Source organism: Gymnoscopelus microlampas (genome assembly GCF_963454915.1).
Source record: "Gymnoscopelus microlampas genome assembly, chromosome: 21".
Taxonomy (NCBI): Eukaryota; Metazoa; Chordata; class Actinopteri; order Myctophiformes; family Myctophidae; genus Gymnoscopelus; species Gymnoscopelus microlampas.
Window position 1 is genome coordinate 24,138,432 of NC_139958.1, and position 23,858 is coordinate 24,162,289.

The 23,858-nt window shown below is 41.6% G+C and overlaps 1 protein-coding gene across 3 annotated transcripts in view; it reads left to right on the forward strand.

The window, feature by feature from the left end:
• Positions 1–22,100, forward strand: part of gnaz (guanine nucleotide binding protein (G protein), alpha z polypeptide) — a 42,911-nt gene extending 20,811 nt beyond the window's left edge. For 2 of the 3 annotated variants that reach the window (XM_084046884.1, XM_084046885.1), the window contains exons 3-4: positions 7,281–8,643; positions 21,749–22,100. In XM_084046884.1, the coding sequence (XP_083903010.1) occupies positions 7,921–8,643; positions 21,749–22,093 (1,068 nt within the window). In that variant the 5' untranslated portion in view covers positions 7,281–7,920 and the 3' untranslated portion in view covers positions 22,094–22,100. Of the gene's footprint in view, positions 1–2,896; positions 2,940–7,280; positions 8,644–21,748 lie in introns of those variants that run through there. The other variant, XM_084046886.1, reaches the window with a different exon arrangement.
• Positions 22,101–23,858: the final 1,758 nt, after the last annotated feature.

Sequence of the window (23,858 nt, forward strand, 5' to 3'; positions counted from 1 at the left end):
TGTGTGTGTGTGTGTGTGTGTGTGCGTGCGTGCGTGTGTGAGAGAGAGCGAGGGGGGGGGCTCAGCTGGAAGTAACTGTGATTGTTGGAATGTGGCCTAGAGGGTGAGCCAGTTGGTGTGTGTGCGAATGCATGCACTGTATATTAGATTGCTGGGCGGTGGGGGGCTGCATATTGTGGAAAGTGCTCTATTTGCTGGCATGCCCCTTTACATAACAACAACATTCATCAATAAGACAGAGATGCCATTGCGCTTTTTTGTCAGTAGGCTACTTATATAAGCATCTATTTATTGCACAAAGCTAGGCCTGTTTTATGGTGGGGGTGGGTGGGGATAAATGGTGACAAACTAGGTACAGTAGGTCTGGTCTAACTCATGGCGCTGCACGAACAGTGAAAATCATCAGTGTTTATTCATCTCAGAGCATAAGAATTAAGGATTTTATGGTGCAGTGGCCTACAGGCTACTGCATGCAGACCACACCTTGATGTTATATGCACCCGCTCTAAAGGAAACAAATGGGGCCAAATGTATATTTTATGGGATCCTAACTAATGCTTACTGTAAATGGGCTGTGCAGCTGTTCTCTCTGTCACTTTCCCTGGACAAGTGCCAACATCTGGCCGTTTCTTTAATGGCTTCTCTTTAACTGAGCAGTCCATGGTGTTCTTCTTTGGGTGTCCTCACAATACAATATTTTCTTTATAATATTGTTAGCTTTCATGCAAATATGTTTTTGCAAAATTGTTTCCACCTGACAGCAACGATTTCAGGCACCCTGCCTGACGCCTGTCCACTGCCTGTTAATCCTGACCCTGAACACCTGCGCCTGATCTCTCTTGAAACACCAAGCCTGCCAACCAAAACATGAGCACACACAACTGCACAGCTCATTAAAAAAAACGCAAAAATATAGCTAAAACCAGCTAGCCTCCTTCATTTCGTTAACCACGGAAGCCTGATTTATACTTTGTCTGACAGTATGACAGTCACACACACTGAATAGTGTGCTACAGTTTTGTAGTTCTAAACCCTAGAATGTGTTCACGATGTGTTCCCTCGCCAAATGTCAATGTCAATGTTTTTGTATTATTTTTTAATTTTATCATGTGGTTTAAAATTCATGAAGAAAATAAGGTCTGGGGTTAGCATAAGCCTTATTTACAGTATCATGCTTTGTTGTATGACATTAATTACACACGTTTGTTTATATATCAACCATGAATTTCAAAGCTGTGCTTTTTTAAAGTGTAATTTTGTACTAGTCATAATATGATTAGATAGATATCTCACATTTGGTGCACAACTATTGAGATATTTTAAGGACATGAATTGGCCAGCCACAGACCTCCAGCCCAGCTAACCAGAGGCTTTTACCTGAGTCATTCTCTGGCAAAACCCAAACATGCTGAGTCGCGATTCAAACCCTCCAATGCTGGAAGTGATGACATAAGACGATGGGTCTGACCTCCTGAGACTAATAAAAGTTTTATGAAGATTATCTGGTTGAACAAAACATGTTAATAAAACGAGCCCTTGTTTGCTACAGCACTTATTTTTATTTATCCAAAGCCAAAACATCTTTGGAATTCTGTGGTGAGGCTTAACCACTTAGATCAAACAAGGTTTTGATACCGCATACCGTTTGCCTATATTTGCCTTCACAAATTTGTGGGTGGGGCCTACTGTTTGTTGCACAAACATGACCCCCCCCCCCCCCAACCCAACCAAATTTGGTACAAATGATGTTGTGAGTCATGTGACAAAGACCATCAACCAGGGTTTTGATATTCTATACTACTGTTTGCCTGTAATTGGCTTTATATTATATCATGAACGCAACATCCAGTCATCCCCAAATTGGAATCGCATGTTGAGGGGCCTCTTTCACCTACACATGCACGTTCACTTCTGCCCAGAGGGTCACCACAAATGCGTAAAGTTGTTCCTCATGTTATAAAAATGCTATTCCCCCCCAGCTTCCCTGTGTCCTGACGGCTGCAACCCACAACTCAGAGGAGCGCATTTTTCTAGTTATGATGATTATACTGTACCATATGTCTCTTGAGTTAATTTGATCTAAATTACTCCTCTTCAGCAGCTATGTTGTTTTCCATGTCGGCGTCAAATAGATGTTATTTCATGTTGTGAGTAATTCTATGCACCTTTCTCTTCATTGACTGTTTTATTGATCTGTCCCCACCCACCTTGTGATCCAATCACTTTGGTATCTGTGTCTCTACTGAAATGAGAGGATGTCAAGTGGCACCCTTCCATACCCTTTTGAAAACTACTGTAAATATCTACATGGCACACTCTTGTCTGTGAATTCTGAAGCTTTACATGACATTATTGACATTATCTGTGTCAATAATGATTTCACAGAATGCACAACCTATGACAGCAGCAGTAAGACTAATTCACGGTTTGTTGTGTGATTGCGTGAGTGTCGCTCACACAATTCCGAATTCCTTCTCAGTCCAATATGACTGACCTAAACTTAGAAGCACTTTCGTCACCCTCGACTGAAAGAATCCATTATACAACATTATTGGACTGTGACTTTCATGTGATCATTTCTGATAAAGATCATGATTGTAATTATTTGCAGCATGGTAAATGAATAATGTGAGGTGAGACCGGGGGGGTGGGGGGGCTAGAGGGAGTATTATTGTACCATGCGCAGACAGAGACGTAAAGGAAAGGCTAGAGAGTGACAGGGCCGGTCTCACCCTAGCTATCACATTACCTCAGCTCTCATGATAAAACAAGAGACTGGCCTCTCTTCATGGCCCCTACGGCTCTCCCTCCACTCACTTACTCTTAAAGAGACACTTCTTCTTTTTACATGAATTAACCGTAACTGTGCATTCTTCATAACCCACAACACGCTTGGCTTGATGGCTGGGAATGTGGAAAGATATGAGATACGAGGAGAGGTATATATGCATACACGGTACTTACTTTTTATACTACTTCAACTGCAAGGTATCTTGTGAAATTTTGTTGAGCATATTATAGGACACTGATTTCACATTCCTTGCTCTGTCACACTCGTACATATACAACTGCATGGCACATCACATCTACACATTTCCAGTTTTCAACTAGAATAATGCACTAAAGAGTATCTTCAGGTACTGTACATGTTCTTCCTCTAGGGGCATTACTTTTTTCAGCTTCAAAGGATCCATACTTTGTCTTACCACAAAGCCATATTGTGAATGGTAAATGATAATAATAATAATAATAATAATAATAATAATAATAATAATAATAATAATAATAATAATAATAATAATAATAATAATAATAGAGATGTTAAAATGTATGAAGTAGCCAAAATATGTTTCTGCTTCTGGATTGTTTTATCCTTCAGTTCAGTAATCAGTGACGCTATTGCAAAAATGTCCTTCAGCACCCCCCCCCCCCACACACACACACACACACACACACACACACATATCGGATTATGCTCAAATATGGACATGCCCAAGCCCAATGTGCAAATCAGAATTGCTTGGCAACGGTTGACGTCAGCACAATTTGCCATGCACAAGTGTGGACAGATTATGCCCAAATATGGACATAACCTATAATTAACGCTGATTCCAAATATGGACAGAAGTAGAGAAATGTTTGCACATCGCAGATGAGAGCTGATTTGGCCATGTCAGCATTATTAGGCAACGGCTTCTGTTGTGTCTGATGTCATATGGCCATATATGGAGATCCTCGACGTCAGTACAAATCATGTTAGGCAATGGAGAGCTCGCTCAGCGAGAGAGTGAGAGAGCGAAAGAGACAGACAGGCAGACAGACAGACAGGCAGACAGGCAGACAGGCAGACAGAGACAGAGAGTAAGAGAGTTAGAGAGGGAGAGAGAGGTGGGAGGGAGAGAGAGAGAGGTTGGAGAGAGAGAGGGAGAGCCTATTTCACCCATGCAATAACCCGGCCAATGCTGGGTACCAAAACCTGAACATGCTGGTTGGCAATAACACTGGAAACGCTGGGCAAGCAGCGTGGTGCAAAGCACATTGCTTTCTGTTTGTAGAGTGATATAGTACAGTCTAGAAATACACTGCCTCAGCAATTATCTAAATAGGCATTGCGTCAAAAACCAGAACTGTATGCCTTGCATATTATTATTGAATTAAACAGCTAATTGAAATTATTCTGCACACAATTTTAATATTTCCCCCCCCCCGAATGGTCTCTTATGTGAGTAATGCGTAATGTAGGCTACTTTACGTTTGTTGTACGACAGTGTTACGCACTGAAAATAGCCGATCTACAAGCTCACAATAAGTTGCATCGTGACCTGTTGTGGATTGGATATTAAAATTCAACGCTATACAATTAAGTATAAATGAGGCTTTAACCACTTAAACTCTGTACACTTCGTTGATCGCAGTCCCTCAGGGCTCTATACTCGCTACACTAAATCTTTGCAGAGAATAGCCGATCTACAAGCTCACAGCGCGATGCAAATCGGCAATTTTGCTTGGGAGCTTGTAGATCTGCTATTTTCAGAACAGGGACGCTGGGGTTCATGTGGTTAACCGGTTTGGCAGGCTCTGAGAGGGTAGTCAGATGCCTGAAGCCAAGGGGAACAATAGGCTACTCTTCACTCTGTTTGTGTTGTGATGCTCTGTTATGCCTTCGTTCCGCTCTGTTTGTCTTTGCAATCCTTCGAAGAGTGGACCTACTCATGCCCAATTTATGCTCCGGCGTACCATGTGTCGTGCACTAAACATAGCTGATCTACAAGCTCACAGACAACGCGTCGCTGATGCAACGCGTTGTCTGCTTGTAGATCAGCTGTTTTCAGCGTATAATAGGTATACATTGAGCTTCACTGACAGCTTTGCATGATGCTCTCTCTCTCTCCCCCTCTCTCTGTGTCTTTTACAGGTCTGGGGAGTATGGTTTTGGCAACAAAAAATAGGCCACAGCATGATTTCACTTTTGTTACTCAGCCAAGAGCATACCGCCTATCCCAATGTGCATCTATTTATCACACAGTCCCACAGGCATATTCGCTGTTCTCAACCTGTCTTTGCTCACAATTTATGCTCTAAAATAGATGACTATTGTACAATATCCAAATCCATGTCACCATAATTCAGCAGTAATTCAGTATTTTGTCATATGCGTGGAATAGAAAATTATAGTTGGTGCCCATACCAAATGCCTGATATGTCAAAACAGACCTAGGAAGGATCCATCAGTTTGTCTTTACGATCACACTGATCTGTAGCACCTCACCTGCAGAACACAAAACTGATGTATGGGGAATGAGAAGAGGCTTTCCAGTGTGAAGGGAGTATGAAGGAGGAGAGTGAGAGGAGAGGCACCTGCTGGCTCAGGCCAGTTATTTTCCACTGTGATAGTAAATAAACATTACACCTGATGTCATTATTTCGCTGCAAACCACTCTAGGTTGAGGGCAGATTAGTGAGGCCAGGTGAGGTGGATTGAGGTGTGAATGGGTTCAGGAAGGCCGATTGTCACACTTTTTCAAATAGATTTTGCATTCTATTTCCCTTTTAATTTTTTTACCCCTTTTTCTCCCCAATTTAGTTGTTAAGCCAATTGATTCCTCCCCACACACATTTCTGTGTTGTCACTGCTGTTGTGCCCAGTGAGGAGCCCCCACCGGCTTCCCTTCCCCCAACGCAGGCCAATTGTGTTCGCATAGACGCCCGACAAAGCCGGTTGCACCACGGTGGATTCGAACCCACAACCTCCGTGGTGGTGGGCAGGGACTTTACCACTGTGTCACCCGAGCGTTTCCCTTTTCAAATGTTAGATATCTCTGTGTTTGACCTTCAGCTGATCACTGTGGACAGGAAGTGACGCTAAGGGTGATGTCGGCTCTGTGTGAATCACACAAACCCCGCCCAAAAACAGCTTTTGACCACATGGCGCTGTAGGAGGCAGAGCTGTCTGGAACAGTGTGTCTCAAACCTTTTGATGTCAAAGAACCCCTAATTGATTATGTATTTGCCCGCGAACCTCCGCCTGAAAAGATTTTTGTGCTAGATTTATCAAAATTAGTCTACATTTTTCAAAAATAGCAGATCTACATGCTCACAATGTGTCGCAGCGCACACACATTGTGAGCTTGTAGATCTCCTATTTTCAAAATAGGTGTGTGTGTGTGTGTGTGTGTGTGTGTGTGTGTGTGTGTGTGTGTGTGTGTGTGTGTGTGAGTGCATGACTCACGGATTAAAGTTCTCAGTCGCCACGACTGATTTCGGTCGTTTGGATTCCACAGAAGCCAGCATGTCTTCTATGGAAGCATGTTGCACAGCTAAAATAGCCTATTTTAGGCTATTATTTTAAGATTACTGCATTTGAAGTGGTCAAACTAGCAATATGTTCAAAAGCATCTTCCATAAAACCCTAATGGTATGGGATATTTCATAAAAGCAAAGGTTAAAGCCTCAGTCTGTGATTTCTTCACCTATTTGGCTGTATGTAGAACAGCGGAACATTACTAAACATAATTTTACATAATTTGTGAATTGTTTAGGAAACAGCACTAGTGTCAGTAGTGTGTGTGTGGGGGGGGAGCTCCTTTCACACTGTTTCACAAAGCGCACATTAGGACTTGGTCGTAAGATTTTATTTTGCTTTAATCCATGCAATGACTGTGTGCATGTGTGTGTGTGTGTGTGTGTGTGTGTGTGTGTGTGTGTGTGTGTGTGTGTGTGTGTGTGTGTGTGTATGTTGGCAGGCGTGTGTGCTTGTGAGTTAAATGGAAACATGAAGTGAGATCTGCTGCGGCTGACTATCTAATATGCCATGGTAACACAGGACTGCGAGAAGGGAAGTGTATAAGCGTCAGGAACAGGAGTAAAGAGGTAGTGGATACAGTGAAATGGTATCGCAGCCACATGACACACGACACTGACCGTTTCACAGGGGAGTTTCTAAAGCGTTTCTAAAAACATTTTTAACTCCAATCTTTGCTTCGGGGAACACAATATTTTGAGATGGGGGTCCGTGGCCAAATTATTTTCTTAAATAGCAGATCTACAAGCTCATAGATCTGCTATTTTTGAATAGCCAAAGAAATCTAAAATTACACAGATGCATTCCTGGTCTTAAGATAACTCCATTTAGATTTGAATACATGCAGTTTACTTAAAAATAGCAGTTGATGATGCGGATAAAGTCAGTTTGAACATGTGTGATATTTGTTTTGACTGAAAAACTGCTCAGATTCTCCCCGAACCACTGCTAATTTCTTTCTCCACTATTCTGTGTGCAGAATTGGACGGCTTCAGTCATCTGAGGGTCATCGTCCCACAGAGGAGCCAGGGGGTCCGGGTAGAGAGTCTCGGAGTGACGTGGGCAGTCGTGACAGCCAGACAAAGGGAGAAGCACCACAAGAACCATGTGGGTGGAGTGCAAGGGGGTCTCGTTATTCACACCCATCGACCCCAAACACTGTCTTCACTGACGTACACTGTCGCCGCCCCACCCCTCCTCCAGGGCACTTCCTCAGGAGGAGTCCCTTGCTATGAACCCACCGCTCCCTTGGCATCAGCAGGCAGTCCAACCTCAGTGCCAGGCTCCACGTTGGCATCCCACCATGTCCTGGTAGAGCCCCGTGCCAAGGCCAGCTCTGAAGCTTGGGTTCTGCCGTCACATGGACTTCCAGACCAGGTTGCGGAACAAGGAGAATGAAACATTCCTGATTCACGCCTTTTCTGTGGTGGTTTACTTTTTCTGAGAGCAGAGATTAGCAGGTGAACCAGATTGGACTATCTCGGCCCCCGGCAAGCTTCTGCAAGTACAAGGCCGAACACAAGTTCAACTCTACACTCGTATCACTTCTCCTTCCCTCTACGTTGGTATCATTCTTCGCAGCCACGTTTTCCTGTGTGCGAAATCTATCACAGGGCACCATGGGATGCCGCCAGAGCTCAGAAGAGAAGGAAGCCGCGAGGCGCTCGCGGCGGATCGACCGCCACCTGCGCTCGGAGAGTCAGCGGCAGCGGCGCGAGATCAAGCTCCTGTTGCTGGGAACCAGCAACTCGGGCAAGAGCACCATCGTCAAGCAGATGAAGATCATCCACAGCGGAGGCTTCAACCTGGATGCCTGCAAGGAATACAAGCCCCTCATCCTTTACAACGCCATCGACTCCCTCACGCGCATCATCCGGGCCCTGGCCACCCTTAAGATCGACTTCCACAACGCCGATCGCGCCTACGACGCTGTGCAGCTCTTTGCCCTCACAGGCCCAGCCGAAAGCAAGGGGGAGATCACGCTGGAGCTGCAGGGGGTCATGAAACGCCTGTGGGCTGACTCGGGGGTGCAAGAGTGTTTCCAGCGTTCTAACGAGTACCACCTGGAGGACAACACCTCCTACTATCTGAACGACCTGGACCGCATCTCTGCGATCGAGTTCATCCCCACCGTAGAGGACATCCTGCGTTCCCGCGACATGACCACTGGTATTGTGGAGAACAAGTTCACCTTCAAGGAGCTCACTTTCAAGATGGTGGACGTGGGGGGACAGCGTTCGGAGAGAAAGAAGTGGATCCACTGTTTCGAGGGCGTGACCGCAATCATTTTCTGTGTCGAGTTAAGTGGCTATGACCTCAAACTCTATGAGGACAACCAAACGGTAAGAGAAGCTAACTTCAAGGGGCCACACAAGCACACACACACACACACGTGTGAACGCATGCACAGATAGCCACACTCACACACAAGCACACGCGCACATGCGCATGCACACGCACACATACACATGCACACGCACACATACAATACAGGTTAACATCCTCATTGTTTTCACAGACTGTTGCTGTAATGTCCCCATTAATTGAGATATTCGGGATTTGTGTCTGCTTAGGGGACTATACTATGACGCTCAGTATTAAACACTATTATTCCTGGGCGTCCCTATTTTGGGCAAGTCATTATAGATTACACTCCTCAGTAATCTTCATTTTCAAAGATAGTGACAATAGCAGATCTACAAGCTCACAACGTCTCATGATGCGATGCGTTGTGAGCTTGTAGATCTGCTATTTTTGGTATTCGTCGTATGACTATGTATATAGTTAGAATAGTAGTAATATAGAATCTGCCCTCGGCCAGGGGAGATATTGGGCTCACAGTATGTGCTTCAGGCAGGACTACTTGTCAATTAATACATTAAATTAATTAAAATGAGTTTTGGATTGCAGCTTTAATCTGGCTCCTATAGCATGTTATCAATTTCCAAATAGATGTATTGGTGTGTTCACGTACATCTAGTAATAACCACATGCTACAGTATATTTGCTGTCTGCTTTTTATCCCTTGTTCTGCAGTGCTGCTATTTCATGTCAACCCTCTCTACTCATTCATCCCTCCCTTCTCACATTCCTTCATCCTTCCATCTTCTAACCATTCACACTCATCTATCGACAGTATCTATCTATCTATCTATCTATCTATCTATCTATCTATTGAATACTTTATTAGTCAGAAATCCTGTCCTGGGGACTTGTTTCCATTGTGGTCCTATGTATTCAATTCATCAACATAGTATAAAAAAATAACACAATAATATATATCATCAACAAATAAGGATGATATCCATGATATCCATCCGTCCATCCATCCATCCATCCATCCATCCTTCCTTCCTTCCTTCCTTCTATCTAACCTCCCATGCTCCCTCTATACATCCCTCTCATCTACCCATCCATTCATCCTCCTATCTATCCTAGGCTGCAGTGTCCAGTGTGCAGACTGGGAAACAGCTTTAGAAATCAGATTTAACCCAAGCTCATAACCCTAACCGCTAACCCTAACCCGGGCTAGTAGAGTACCACAAACAAGGGTTTAAGTGGTAAAACTATTATACTTTGTTGTACAATGGTGGTTGTACAATGGAGACAAACATAACGAGAGTAGCCGATCTACAAGCTCACAACGCATTGTGATGCGATGCTTTGTGAGCTTGAAAATTTGCTATTTTCATTATTCATTTTTTTTTCTCCCCCATTAATTGCAATCGAGGTAAAGGTTTGAAATAATGGTGATAGCCATATCACCCATCCCTAGTAGGCGTGTACAGTAAAGTGACTCAACTAATACAATGGCAGGCCTGTCTGGGAGATTGGTGAGGCCCTGTACAGAGCTGGCAGTGCAGGGCCTTTGTCATGATGCGCTAACATGCATGCTCGACACGCCTGCATGTATTTATTCCTCTGGTGTGATACATTGTTACAATGTGCTTCTCAAACGTTTTCATGCCAGGGACCCCCAAATTGATATATATTTGGCCGGGGACCCCCATCTGAAAATATGTTGTGCCAGGGACCCCCCAGAAGCAAAAATTTGTGTTAAAATGTTCGCTTTAAAATAAATATATTCAAAGATTTGCACAAATCTTCAAGATTTTTCAAAAATAGCAGATCTACAAGCTCATAGCGCGGCAATCGGTGCCGCGCAATGAGCTTGTATATCTGCTATTTTTGAATAGCCAAAGTATAAAAGGTTAAAACTATTGTGATGCTATTTTCACACATTTTGCTGGGGACCCCCTGGAACCCCCTCAAGGACCCCTGGGGGTCCCCGGACCCCACTTTGAGAACTAATGTTGTAACCTACAGGTATATTCTACCCTTCACTGCTGTTAAATAATATATAAATAGTAACATACTCACTAGTATTTAGATTAGCTACCAAGTCCAACTACTGTATGTTTATTAGGATTTCATAAAGCAGTCATACTCCACGCACAATGCAAAAAACACCATGCACAATGAAGTGTCAAACTCACTTAAGCACCCAAAATTGACATAGACCTATATACGTAAGCGCACATAATAGGACTAAAGGACTATTCCACCATATATTCCATGTAGGTCATACCAGGGTGATTTGAAATTAGTATGATTGTACTGTATCTTATATTAGTATTTTATATTAGTATGAATATGACTAAGTGTGTGGACATTTCTAAATGTAGCCTATTAAAAGCTAAATAGAATCTGTGCCTGCCTATGGCACAAGGTCCTGTGCGACAGCTCCAAACGACTTCCCTGCACATTATGCTACTGCCATGGCGCTAAAGTGTTAACAATTAGACAATTGTCATACCCCTACTTATTCCTACAGACACCAAGTACAATATATGTTTTTAAAGTATAGCGTGGGACGATATAAGAACTGTACCCAAGTCCTAGAGTAATACATTCTATATTTAGTTGGCCATATAGGATGTGAGCTATTTTCAATCCAATAGCATATCCACTGTCTTATCTGAGTGTTTTGGATTGATAGGGATTGCTTGAGAGTAATTTACATAAAGTCAACTGTAGATTAGACCTTTTGGTCTTTCTAGGCACCCAGGAAAGGTTTTTAGGATGAGTCTAATATTGTACTATCCCAACTTCCTGATACCATCCCAACAATAAATAATACACTATACTGTATACACAATTTTTTTTCTTCCCTTAGTAAAATTAATAAACATTTGTAACCTTAGCCATTTCTGTAAACAACATGTTGTACATTGTGATAGTATTACACAAAATCTGTTGTGTTTTTAGGGCAAAAATAAACACTGAGGAGAAAAACCCAGTACAGCGCTAATTGAGTTCACAGGATAAAGTGTGAATATGTACCTGTGAGAATAAGTAGATTCATTGTGAAAGCACTGTATGAGCGAGAGCACAGGTGCAGAAGTGATTTCTTACAGTAGGAAAGGAATGAAAAAAGAAAGTAAAAGAGAGTGTTGGTAAATGCTACAGGAGTAGTTTTAAGGCTGGCAAGGCTATTTATTTATAGCATTAACAATGTTTTTGCTGTCTACAACATCAAGTAGGCACTTCTGAGTAACACAAATTAATTGTGACTAACCATGGTTGCTGAATCTTTGAAACATGTTTATAGTTGCTACAGTACAACATCCATTATTATGATTATTATGATTACTACGATGATAATGTTATATTATTATTATTTTATTATCATTATTATTATTATTGTTATTGCTACCACAATGTCTGAGCTAGCAAAATAATTCTACTCTTATATTACCCACGCAAGATGTAACAATAAATAAACCTTGATCCTTGAACCTTGACACATACCGTACGTAGACCTAACTGCACACATTGACGGATGTCCAGTCAACGGATCCAATTCATTTTCTATGGAGAGCGGATGGATTCTCTGAGATGAGCAGCCACCCATGGAGAAGGTCCCTAGGCAGCGGAGAGATCATATTTACAGTTCATTAATGCATAGATGGGTGTGTGTGTGTGTGTGTGTGTGCATGCATGCACGTGCATGTGTATGTGTGCATATGTGCATGTGTGTGCATTAGCTGTGCTTTCAGCATACCTAGGCCTGGGTGATTGAACAGCATTGTTACATTACAGTACTATATGTTGGGGGTTAAAATGGTAGAAAACACACTATATTATTGAGGACAGCAAAGGGCGTTAACAGAGCATACTCATATACAGTGGGTTATCAGACAAGAACGCAAAATCAACTTAAAGGAAATCTGCCAAACCGGGTCGAGCCAAGGAGCTGACTTTTGCTCACATCACATTTTACAAACTGAATACTCTTCTTGTGCAAAATTATTTTGCACAGGTTTTATTTAGCAACTCCATGACAACATTCATGACATAATTTTTACATATCTTCACTGCATTTCTGAAGCATGATTACGTAGCAAAAGACTGTGAAATAGTGCCTGAGAAATAGTGAGGTATCAAAATAAAATTCTATCTATCAATTCAATCTTTATTAGTGGACTCAGGTCATAGAGATTGACTCGGTTATTGTGCCTGTTCCACTCTTCAATACTTCTAAAAGGACTACAAATATTTTGAGCAGATTCTTTTATTCCTGTGTTTTTCCTGCGCCCTTGGACAATAATGTGATGATAAACATTCACAATCATCCCTCTAGCAGTTCTGTTGAAACAGAAATGTACACCCTGCAAGTTGAATTCTGTAGAGAGACCCTAGAAAGTGGACGTGTAAAATTATGAAATATTGGACGGACACACCACTCGTCACAATTTGGAGACACTTAAAATTATATTTAAAAATGTGCAACCATCCATCCACTATAGATAACGTGTTGGTTGGAATTTCAAATTACAGAGACCCTGAAGGAATCTGAAAAATGTATTTGGGGGAGATAAATGGTCTCAACACTTTCTTTCTCTCACAGTATTTTTATGTGGTCTCACAACACTTTCCTCACGTTCTCTCACAATCTGTATGCATGGCATCACAAAACTATTGCTCTTGCATACATTTTCGCATCTATTCACAATAATTCACTAGTGAATGAACACTAAATCTGTTGTATACACACGCACACACAGCGTATAGCTTGTAGATCAGCTATTTTATTTGTATTCATTTGTGCTTTACACCCCTTTTCTCCCCAATTTAGTCGTTATGCCAATTGATTCCTCCCCATACACATTTGTGTTGTCACTGCTGACTCTGACCCTGCCAGTGAGGAGCCCCCACCGGGAGGACGTAGACTAGAGCCTTCATCCTACTCCTCCCGCCCAACACTACCTGCTGACAAGTGCTGCCCCAGCCCGTAGGAGTACCTGCAGTGACAAGTATCACCCTCCCCGCCCTAGCCTGGCATGGCCAGACTAATATCAGTGCTTAGCTATTAGTCTGGGATCTCTGTGTGGAACCTGCATTTCCAAGGGGCGGATTAAAAGAAATGCCTATGGTGGCAGATTCGTCTGGTTTCCAGGCTATCCCCGCCCAGCTTCCCTCCCCCGAACACGGGCCAATTGTATTTGTATATAGGCGGCGATGCTCGACAAAGCCGGATACCTCCGCGGTGGTGGGCAGGCACTTTACAGTACCACTGTTTGTCTCTTCACTGTCATAAAGTATCTAAGGATATAAATGCTCATCTGAGATCAATTTGCATCTTAAATAATATACATACGTTTTCATAATAAAGCTGTATCCTGTTCCTGTCCACTGACAGCGTGCATTATTGTTGTATTTTCATAAAAGGTAGAAAATAATCCCATCCATTACTTACATAGTAGCCTATATAAGAGACAGAATAATAAAAATCACAGTGTAACCATTTTTGCCCACCAAACCAAGCCCTGATGCTTTTTCCCCCTGTCCCATCCTTGTCTTCATAATGAATTGGTTGCCTGGGTTACTGTTGCTTAGCAACAGGCCAGTCAAATGCTCCTAATCCTGGGCTGTTGACAGTGAGATGTGTGGCTAGGGAATGGAGGATGAGAAGGCTGCTTGTACAACAAACACCAGCGCTGGAAAGAACACAAATGTGTGTGTGTGTGTGTGTGTGTGTGTGTGTGTGTGTGTGTGTGTGTGTGTGTGTGTGTGTGTGTGTGTGTGTGTGTGTGTGTGTGTGCGCGTGTGTCTGTGTCTGTGTCTGTGTCTGTGTCTGTGTGTGTGTGTGTGTGTGTGTGTGTGTGTGTGTGTGTGTGTGTGTGTGTGTGCGTGCGCCTGTGTCTGTGTGTGTGTGTGTGTGTGTGTGTGTGTGTGTGTGTGTGTGTGTGTGTGTGTGTGTGTGTTCGCGTGGTGTGTGTGCATGCACATGTGTATGTCGTAGCGGTGTAACAGTTAATCAATCTAGTCGATTTAATTGATTATGAAAAATAATCGTTAACCGATTTTAATAAAAATTGATTGATTTTGGGTAAAAAATAAATGTATTTTCAGAAATAGCGAAAATAGCCAATCTAGCTCACAAAAACACACTTCTCGATTAATGGAAAAAGGTGTAGATCGGAGGTTGTAGATCGGTTATTTCCGTTATTTTTGTGGGACACTGTATACAACAAAGTATAGAATGGGCTTCGGACAATAATCGGTTTAGTTGATTAGCAAGTAAGCCTTGTCGAACCATGAGGCCGGCAGGAACCTATCTCTTGTTTCTGTAGCGTGAGGCAGCTTGATGTACAAGTACACTCCCTGGACATGACGCTAGTATGTCACAGGGTTTTGTTGATTAGAAATCAATCAAAAATTATTTATTTATTTTTGAGTCGATTCATTTATACATGAAATGCGACAAATGATCAAAGAAACACACTTCTCGATTATTCGACCAAATCAAAAAAGTTATCGATAGAATAATCGCTAAGAAAATAGTCTATAGTTGCAGCCCTGGTATTGTGTGCTTTTACACGTGCATGTGTGCATGTGCACCTGTGTGTCTGTATTATTTTGTGGACCTATTATTATGTAGAGCTACATACTGGACGTTTGTATCCACTAGTAGTGTACCCAGTGGAAAATAACTAAGAATATTTAGTCAAGTACTGTACTTAAAGGATGACCATTTTCAACCTATCTTCATATAATTGGTCCTCACTAATGGTCATGGTAAATGGTACCATTTTGAACCAGTCTGTGTCTCATAGGAGGGCTGTGGACACTTCAGAAACCCGCCTACTTAAGCAGGTTTTTGTTTTTTTATTAACGCGAGAACAATGGATTCCATCATAACATGCCAACTTTCCAGGAATAGAAAACCTACAGTTTCTATAAGGGTTTCTGAACTGTCCACAGCCCTCCTCTGAGATAAGACGGGGTACACAAAAATGGTACCATATTAAAATATAAGCATTAATGAGGACCAATTATATGAATATACTATAGGGTGAAAATGGGTGAAGTCGTCCTTTAAGTACAAGTTTGAGATAGGCCTACTTTTACTTTACTTGAGTAATTTAAAAAGTTTGATACTTTATACTTCTACTCCACTACATCTCAGAGGCAAATATTGTACTTTTTACTCCACTACAATTATTGATAGCTTTAGTTACTAGTTACTTTGCAGATTATTTTCACTATTAATATATACATTAAACACTCAAGCCGTATTTTATATTTCAGCTATTTGAAAATAGCCGATCTACAAGCTCACAACGTGTTGCGATGTGATGCGTTGTGAGCTTGTAGATCGCCTGTTTTACTTTTGTACTTTTACTTTGGTACTTCAAGTACATTTTGAAGCCAGTAGCCTACTTCTTCCACCACTGAGTGTAGCTTTCAGTAGCCAAAGAAGAAGCCATGTCGTCTCTGTTGGGCAGAAACCTCATATCATCCAAGAGTGTCACACAAAAGTAGTGAAAGCTCACAGCTTGTACATTGGCTATTTTAAACGGTTTTTAAACGGTTTTGGACATACAAGGTTTCTGCCCGAGTGTGACAATGTCTTTAGCTGGCATTATCATTGTGGCTAATGAGGCACTATAGTGCAGACCACAAACTGAGACAGTAATCAATCCTCTTGTGCTACTCTTGTGTTGAAAACGTTAATTGCAAATTAATGAGTTTAAAAGGATCCCTGGCTAATAAGCCTTAGTGCATTATAATTGCCCTATGTAACTAAAATTAGAAATTAAAAACACCTTAAATATTTTATTTCTTGTAGAAATAGTACGTCTTTCAGGTACCGCTCCCATCGTAAGTTGATGATGTAATTTGTCCAAGTGTGGCCCAGCCTTATGGAATGTATGGAATGCATGTGCAAATAAAAAACAACTTAATACTTCCTAAGGTTAATATGAGCATCAAAGCAATATTTTAAATACTTTTTATCAGCGCATGCATTCCATAAATTCCATAGGGCTGGACCACACATGGACAAGTGACATCATCAACTTGCAATGGGAGTTGTGAAAGATTAACTATTGAGTGAAAAAGATTAACTATTTCTGAAATAAATAAAATATGAATGGTGTTTTTAATTTTAAAATGTTGTTATAGAGGGCAATTATAATGTATTAAGGTATATAAGGCTTGTTAGCCAGGGATCATTTTAAGCTTTTGTGTTTTTATTGTAAACCCTTCAACAGTCCACACAGACACACAATAAGCATTGAATAAACTTACAGAACTGAAAATTGGATATAGTCCTGAGCCCGGTTAATATCTTTCAGTTCAAACTGGCCGTTACTTCAGAATCAAGTTAGCTTAGGTAGTACAAGTTAGGTAGTACATTTCAGAATTTCAATATTCGGGAACTCAGTTACGTTTATCTCTTGGCAAGTACACATCATAACTGGTGAATGAGTTACAACAAAAGCATTACTCACCTGTAATTGAATTAGCTCATTTTGATTTAAAAAATCATTTTGAAATTGGTTTCAGAGTAAGCTGCCTGAAATACAATGAGGCCACTGAAGCCTGAGTGATACGTGACAAATAATGTGTGACTAATGTTTTTTTAGGACAAACATGTTAATGTAGTTAACCAATGGATGCAACTACATCATGCCACCTATTCAGTATGATAAGCAAATAGGATTATCGCATACAGTTGCTGTAAATGATAGTCATGCCTAGCAACCAGAAGCAGTGGTGTGAAATAGAAATTAGATAAGAGTCCCTTACTATCAGAGTTACAGTATACCAGTGTGTATGTGATTCTCAGTGCTAGTCACTTTAACATAACCACTTTGACCCTGGCATAACTATTTTGGGTATTTCATTGGAGGCAAAAAGTTTCAAAATTGCAGATCTTCCAAGTTCACAGCATGTTGCGTTGTGACGTGTTGCATGTCTATTTTTGAATGGCCAAAGTATAAACCATGTGTCCAGAGATAATCTCGCAAACTGTTGCTCTGATCAGTAGGGCTGGGGTAGTATGGATTTTTAGTTATCGTGGTAATAAATCACTGTTTACCGACGGTATGGCAGTATCTCCCCAAAAGAAAAAAATTACATTTTTGAAAAATAAAATAAAATAACAATAATAATAATCACGGTTATGAACCACGATTATCCATACCACGCATACTGTATGCATTACACAACCTTGGTATGGCGGTGTTGCGGTTATTGCACCCAGCCCTACTGATCAGTGCCTAGGCCAACTTCCATGCAATTCACATTATGTTTTATTTAGCCTTTAATTTGATAATGGAAGTCAATGGGGCTCTGATTGGGCTGAAACCGTGCCCAAATTTGGATTTAGATATATTAAGACGCATCATAGAACAGACGAGTGACGTCACAGGCTGGGCACATGAAGTCCGAGGTCCACATCGGTGCTATGCCGCTCCCATGTACATGGATGAGAGCAAAATAAAATCTCACGACTGAAAATGTTTGTGTGACCAAGTCCTAATGTGCGATTTGTGAAAACAAAAACACACTAGCACTGTTCCCTAAACAATTAACACAATGTGAATGTGTAAAATGAGGATGTTTTACATTGTTCCTGCTGTTACAGTATACATACTGCTAACCAGGTGTAATCACAGATTGAGGCTCTAACCTTTGCTTTTATATATGAAATATCCGAGACTAATAAGATTGTATGGAAGATGCTTTTGAACATAATTGCCAGTTTGACCACTTAAAATGCTCTAATCTTAAAAAGAAATCCGAAAATAGCCTATCAACAAGCTTGTAGATAGGCAATTTTCCAAATGATTGAAATCAATCGTGGAGACTGAGAACTTCAATCCATGCATGTACAGTAGATGCCGAGATTCACATGACTCCATTTTTATTTTCTCCTTTGTTACCGTATGTATCTCACTGCGTCGCGACTATACGCAGTGTAGTGCAAAAAGGATGAGGAATAAATTAGAAAGACATTCAATCTGAGATGACAAGTTGAAAGAGAATGGCTGTTCTGACATGGAGGCATTGTTGCAAAGCAGAGGGAAAGGGAAAATATCTCCATTGATGCCATTACAAAGAGTACCTTCTTGTGACGCATGTGGCATTTGAAAAGAAGCTTTAATGAATTGAATTATTGTGGGGGTGGCTCCTCACTTCAGCAACTTGTATTTACTGGAAACAAAGCATTAACGTTGGGCAGAACCTCTTCATTAATGCTTTGCGCTTAATAAGGCCCGTGTCTGGACAGCATACAGCGTAAAACCCTCAGTATTCATTTAACTCTCAACTCTCAATTCAACTCACAAATTGAAACAAATGGACCCGTGGGGACAGGATGCTGCTGCAGGGAGACTAGAGGGGAAAACTGCATGTGTGTGCGTGTGCACTGCACACACATGCTCGCATGGGTGCATAAGTGCCTCAGTGCCTGCATACTGCATGTGTGTTCGTACCGTATGTGTCGGGACGTGCATGTGTGTCTGCGTGTGTGTGTGTGTGTGCGCGGGCGTGTGTGCATGCGCGCGTGTGTGTGCGCGTGTGCGTGGGCGTGTGTGTGTGTGTGTGTGTGTGTGTGTGTGTATCTGTAGGGCCTACATCTGTGTGTTTTGAAGAGAAGGAAGGCAAGGGTGTTTTTGCTACATCCTTCTGGGAACTATACTCCCTTCTTCCCTCACACCCTATTAACCACTTTCAACCTGGCATCCCTATTTTGGGCATGGTCATTATAGAGGAAACCTTTCACACTTAAAGGGAACTTTAAGTGTGACTAACTTTCCCCAGATTTAAAGGGATAGTTCACCCAAAAAAAGATTTATTCTCTATCGATTACTCACCCCATGAAGCCTTGAATTTGTGGTATTTTTTTTTTGTTTTTGTCGCATTCCTGAGCCAATAATTTGATGACCGGCGTAGACTCTTTGAGTCTTAGGACTCTTAGGAGACTCTTTGAGTCTCCTAAGAGTCCTTAGGAATGCGGCAAAAACAACAAAATCTCCATGAATTCAAGGCTCCATGGGGTGAGTAATCGATAGAAAAAAGGTCATTTTGGGGGTGAACTATCCCTTTAAGCTGTTTATTAGCATTCTGGGATCTATAGTCGCACTCACGGTCCCCGCAGGCTATGTAATCATTAGCCACGGTCGGGGTCCCATAGCCTGGATAGATAGTGGGTGGAAATGTGGTTCGATTCCTCCACGGTCCGTTCCAATGTACACAATTGGCCGTGTTCTCGAGTGGGAAGCTAGCAGGGGGGGTTCTCTAGCAACTCCTACAGGTTGGTCAGGGCACCTGTTCAGCATGGGGCAGATTGGCAGAACACAGATCTATATTGGAGGAGAGTATGAGGTTGTCTACACCCTCCCCAGACCAACAGTACGGGTTGGCAAATTAGCAGGACTATACACATGAGGAATTGGCATAAATAAACTGGGGAGACAATGAAAAAATATGAAAAAACAAACAACAGAGGGTAATAAACGGCATTGCTTCCCTGTGAATCTCAGTACTATGACGTCATTTGGGCAAGGTTTCAGCCCAGTCTGACCTCCATTGACTTCCAGTATGACATTAAAGTTCTAAAAATAAAAGAATATTCACAATATGTGAAAAATATTCATGGTTTAATTCATCTCTTGACTTTGACCAACTGGCAGCATGCACAAGACATTTGGCGCTGATCGGCCCAGTGGTTTGCAAGATTAGCAGCGGACACACAGACAGACAGACAGGCACTCTTCTAGACAGCTCGGCCCCTAGGAGCCACTCCGTAAATTATGTACACTATTTATGTGTCACCCTTATCCCGTGTGGAGGCCTACTTATCCCAAAAGGAGAGCTCATCTTTCAATCTGTAAGGGTAACCACCACATGAAAAGGAATGGGAGCTGTTCAGATGTTTTAAATGCCAGCCATAGCTTTCTATACCTGTGGTCATTTAATCATAAAACCCCCAAAAATCTGACAGGTTCGAAGATTACAGTGCTAGCTACGTATGATTGTCAAAACGTCAAAACACACACGTAATCTGTCAAAGCCTTTTTTCACTATTTCCCTTCCTCAGACTCTGACTAGATCTTGTGATTTGCTCAGAGCACGATAGCTTTTTTTCTGTAACCTTTTAAACAGCAGCCCAGTCTTCCGACTGACAACCTCCCAGTCACAAGCTACTGGCTACTCACCACATGCCTGCAGCTTTGTTGAACCCGCCCACTTGCTCCTTCTTTTCTCTTACACATACACTGGCACATACAAATACTAGTACTCTTATATTCATTTTCTCTCTCTCTCTCTCTCTCTCTCTCTACACACACATTTCCTCATGTCTACAAACTTGAAAATAAATGATCTTTACTGCAATGTGAATTAGAAGGTTATGCATAAGGGCTTGAATGACTATTTGCTACTGTCTACAAGACCTATTTGAAAACACGCATGCATGCACGCACACACACACACACACACACACACACACACACACACACACACACACACACACACACACACACACACGCACAAACACACAAGTTGGGAAATGTTAGAGTTTGCCATGTTGTACCTTTGGTGCCCTATAGCTAAGACCCAAGGGTTGAGTGAAAGTGCCATCACTGAGCATAAGGTTTGGAGTTGGAGCTTTATTGTACTTGAAAGTCTTGGAAGTCCACATAAACATTGTTCATGGCTACACATGATCATTTCAGACATTTGGAACAGGGAAAGGTTTTCATCCCCTGACGTGAAGAATTGTAGTTTAGTACTGTCATACTTTAAATCACATGGTCAATTTTTTATAAGGAAATAGGGCAAGATATGTGTACTGTGTCAGAATGAATTTGCCTAAATGAATCTTGAGACTTTGTTGATACAACAGAGCAGCCATACCTTTGCCAAGTCAAGTGGAGATCTGTGATACTTGACAATGACATTCAAATCTCCTCTGACCCTGCACGGTCTAAAACACCTTATCCAACATGTGAGAACAACATCCGACCGTAGCGAGCTGTTACAATGTATGTTGTACACCTGTGAAAAAAAAATGTTCTCATAATTTCACTTTCTTTTCTTTTCTCTTCTTTACATTTGTCCCCCACCATCCCCCACCTTGGACATCCTCAGAGTCGTATGGCAGAGAGCCTGCGCCTGTTCGACTCCATCTGCAACAACAACTGGTTCACCAACACATCGCTCATCCTCTTCCTCAACAAGAAAGATCTACTGGCCGAGAAGATAAAACGCATTCCTCTGACAGTGTGCTTCGCCGACTACAAAGGCCAGAACACCTACGAGGAGGCCGCCGTCTACGTGCAGCGGCAGTTCGAGGACCTCAACCGCAACAAGGAGACCAAGGAGATCTACTCTCACTTCACCTGCGCCACCGACACCAGCAACATCCAGTTTGTGTTTGACGCTGTCACGGACGTGATCATCCAAAACAATCTCAAGTACATTGGCTTGTGCTAGGATCAGACACAGGGTGGGTGGGGGGGTGGGAATTGGGCGGGGGTGGGGTGGATGGTGGGGTGGGAACTGGCTGCATGGCAGCACGTGACCCACCGTTGGGCTGGGTAGACAAAAAGGCATGTCAGTCTGCCAAATCGGTTTATCTCTTCGAAGAGACGCGACAGAGAACTGTGAAGGAAGGGATGACGGTCGAAAGGTGGACTCTAGTGTAGGTTCAACTTTGTCACTTGAAATAACAGAGTTGGTGGTTTAATGGTCAAGATGGGATTTTTACCCAATGTGTTTGCACTGAATATATGAGTATGTAGAGACACACAAACACATGTACACACATCCCTATGTTTGCTCACACACAAGGACCTTGGATTAACTGTCGAGCACTAGTTTGACATGGAAGCACTGGAAATTGAAGACAGTTATCCCTACCTGCCTGCCAAAATTGGAACCGAGTGAGTCGTTGTTCTTTTCTGGCAATGTTCAATTACTTTTGTCTCCTTAGGTTATCTAATTTGCCTGAGTAAGTTAATGCTGCTTTTGAAGAAGAGTTTTCAAAAAACAAAAACAAACAAAAAAAACAAAGCAAAAATCAATGCTCTCTTTTTGAATTTTCACCCTAATAAATGTAAACAGCAGGTCCACCAGATGAGAAGTAGGGAGAGAGACCATTATTTGGGAAACATTGTCACTAGACATGATGTCACAGGGTTTCTGCCTAAAGGAGAAAACTGCCACAGTCTATGCTTAATTTATACGCCATTGTATGAGGGAGCCAAGCGCCGAAAATAGCCGATCTACAAACTTAACCATTTGAACCCCAAAGGTTCATAGGTTCTGGGAGGCATATCAGACAAAAATAGCCGACCTACAAGCTCACAATAACACATTGTGAGCTTGTTTCTTGCAAAGATATTTGGTGTAGACAGAAAAAAGCGGTCCAAGTACACTTACAACTTTACTAAGAATAGAGGGTCTAAGAGGTTAAAATGTTGCGATGCAAAGTCTTCTAGAACGTGTGTTTTTATGTTGCACAACTCCTTCTTACGATGGCGTACAAATCAGCCTTCAAGCTGAAGTGAAAAGCTTTTTTCTACACACTGTATCCCTTTCCCCCTGAATGAGTCTAAAATTTCTCTTTTCACCCCTCTTTATTTTGCCTTGTTTCTTTTTTTTGTGTGTGTTTATAAAGTGAGTATGTTGGTCAAACCTGACATTTAGAGCAGGCCTCTGACTTTCGGTACCAGGAGAGTGTTAACACACAGTAGAATTGATAGTATTCTTTATGATCATTCCAGTTTCCAACAAAACACAACAAAAACAGTGCCAATATAGTGTAAATAAAAAAAAGAAAAAAAGAAAAACAGATCCCATCAATTATGTTACCTATTTTGTTTTTTTGTTTTTTATTGACAAAAACATTGAAACATGCATGTTTTTGTTACTTTGGGATATTAATATATTTTCTTTTCTTTTTTTTTGTTAGGTTCAAGTAATATATTCCCAAAAATATATATAGAAGTCAAACACTGTGTACGATTGTACAGTTGTTGTCAGAGAGGAATTTATTGAAGAGTTATATATAGATATAATTATGATGGTGACAATGATGTTTCGATGATAATGATGATAATGATGATAATGATGATGATGATAATGATGACAAGATCATTACAAACCCAGCATGAGAAGGTAAAGTGTGTCAACGGAGGACTAAAGGAAAGGAGTTTAAGACAGCAAAAAAAATATGAATGATAAAAAACTTTCAGTT